Here is a 1565-nt window from a genome sequence, read left to right as displayed (position 1 = left end):
AAGCCTAAGCCAGAGTCCGTGCACTTGATTCCCAGAACGTGCGATTAAAGAACAATCCATCACCAACAGCCCGAGCCGGCCGCGGGCTGGAGCACCAGGAGCTCAGAGCAGGCGCTGGAGGAACAGAGGGTGCTCCTCACCTCTGCCGAAGAGCCAGCCCTCAGGGGCAGGTGCACAGAGGGGAGGACAAGAGGGGCTCGCCTTTCAGCAAACAGCCCCGTCTCCGTCCCCGGCCGCACCCCAGGCCTCTTCCAATGCATCAAATTATGGCCGAGAACATGTGGACTGAGAGAGTCTCTGTGCGGACCCTGGGTTACACTGGCTTACGCTGGAGATAGGAGACTGGTTTTCACTGGAGCGCAGTGGAAGGCTGTGGTGTTTAAGTCACTGTGTCAGAGCACCTTCGTCATGGTCTTAATCGAATACTAATTTGGCTGCCACCGCTGCAGGCTGCCCACCCATCCTCGCACGGGGAGATGAGCTCATGGGGTGGGCGGAGGGGGCTGAAGAGCACTTTGGGGCAGGCGTGAGGACAGTTCTTCTCATAACTGGGTTTCCGTGGCACCCTTCGGGCGCTCTCCTGAGGGATCCTGGAAGAGGCAGGCGAACAGGCTCATTCCCCGCTCACTTTTCCCAGCTTCCAGCCTGGGCCAGAACGGGAGGTACTGGGTGCAAGGGGACGTGCAGAACTTGGTGCCAATCCCGCAGGGGAGGCGGTACACCTCCAATGCCTTCGTAGTCTCCTCAGACTCCTCTTGGATTTGATTCCACACCAGGAGGCCTCTCTCCTCCAGGCTTCCTAATGGGAGACAGCAAGCAGTCAGCGCTGGGCACTGACCAGAGCACCCGCCGGGCTGGGGGAGCCTCTGGCGCCCCCGGCAGGCACTCGTGGGGTCTCCTCTCCGTGCCCTCCACCTGCCAACAGCACCTCCTCCTTCTCTGCCCATTCGGAGTCACAGCTCAGGGCGCTCCAGGGCATTCCCTGAGCTCCCACTGCTGGACGGTACAATCTTCTCTGAACACCATCCTTCCCTCATCTTCAAGGGGCGGGTCTTCCCGCGCTTTGTTTCTAGAATGCAGATGCACTTTAAACGTGGAGAGAACAAATGTGGAAAATAGAGTACCACGAAGCAGGTGCTATCCTAAAGGTCCTCTCAAGAGGCCGTGGGAGGTTCAAGAAGGGAGCATTGAAAGCCATCCATGAGGGCGGCCCTGCACTCCTCACTGCGACATCCTCAGCACCCAGGGACTCGGTTTGCTCCTCACCACATGTATTACCCTCTATTCTCATTGTCTGTTCTCTTGTCTTTCTCCCCTGTTAGCCTGTGGGTTTCTGGAAGGTGGAAGGCATGTCTTTCTGCTCTTTGTATTCTCAGTACATAGCACCTGGAACACAGCAAGTGTTCAATGGGTTTTTATGGAAAGAAAGAAAAGAAAGAGAGAAAGAGAAAGAGAGAAAGAAAGAAAGAAAGAAAGAAAGAAAGAAAGAAAGAAAGAAAAAAAAAAAGAAAAAGAGAGAGAAAGAAGGGAGGGAGGGAGAGAAAGAAGGGAGGGAGGGAGGGAGA

At 55.7% G+C, this 1565-nt stretch overlaps 1 protein-coding gene across 1 annotated transcript in view; it reads right to left on the bottom strand.

Moving 5' to 3' along the window:
- Positions 1-531: 531 nt before the first annotated feature.
- The window catches only part of LOC116630432 (solute carrier family 23 member 1-like), a 46444-nt gene continuing 45410 nt past the window's right edge, over positions 532-1565 (bottom strand). Inside the window, exon 12 of the mRNA XM_032401168.1 lies at positions 532-799. Within this exon, the coding sequence (XP_032257059.1) occupies positions 543-799 (257 nt within the window). The 3' untranslated portion in view covers positions 532-542. The remainder of the gene's footprint in view (positions 800-1565) is intronic.

Source organism: Phoca vitulina, unplaced genomic scaffold (assembly GCF_004348235.1).
Source record: "Phoca vitulina isolate PV1807 unplaced genomic scaffold, GSC_HSeal_1.0 scaffold4, whole genome shotgun sequence".
Classification (NCBI taxonomy): domain Eukaryota; kingdom Metazoa; phylum Chordata; class Mammalia; order Carnivora; family Phocidae; genus Phoca; species Phoca vitulina.
Note: the sequence above shows the minus strand (reverse complement) of the source record. Positions and strands in the feature narration are given on the sequence as shown.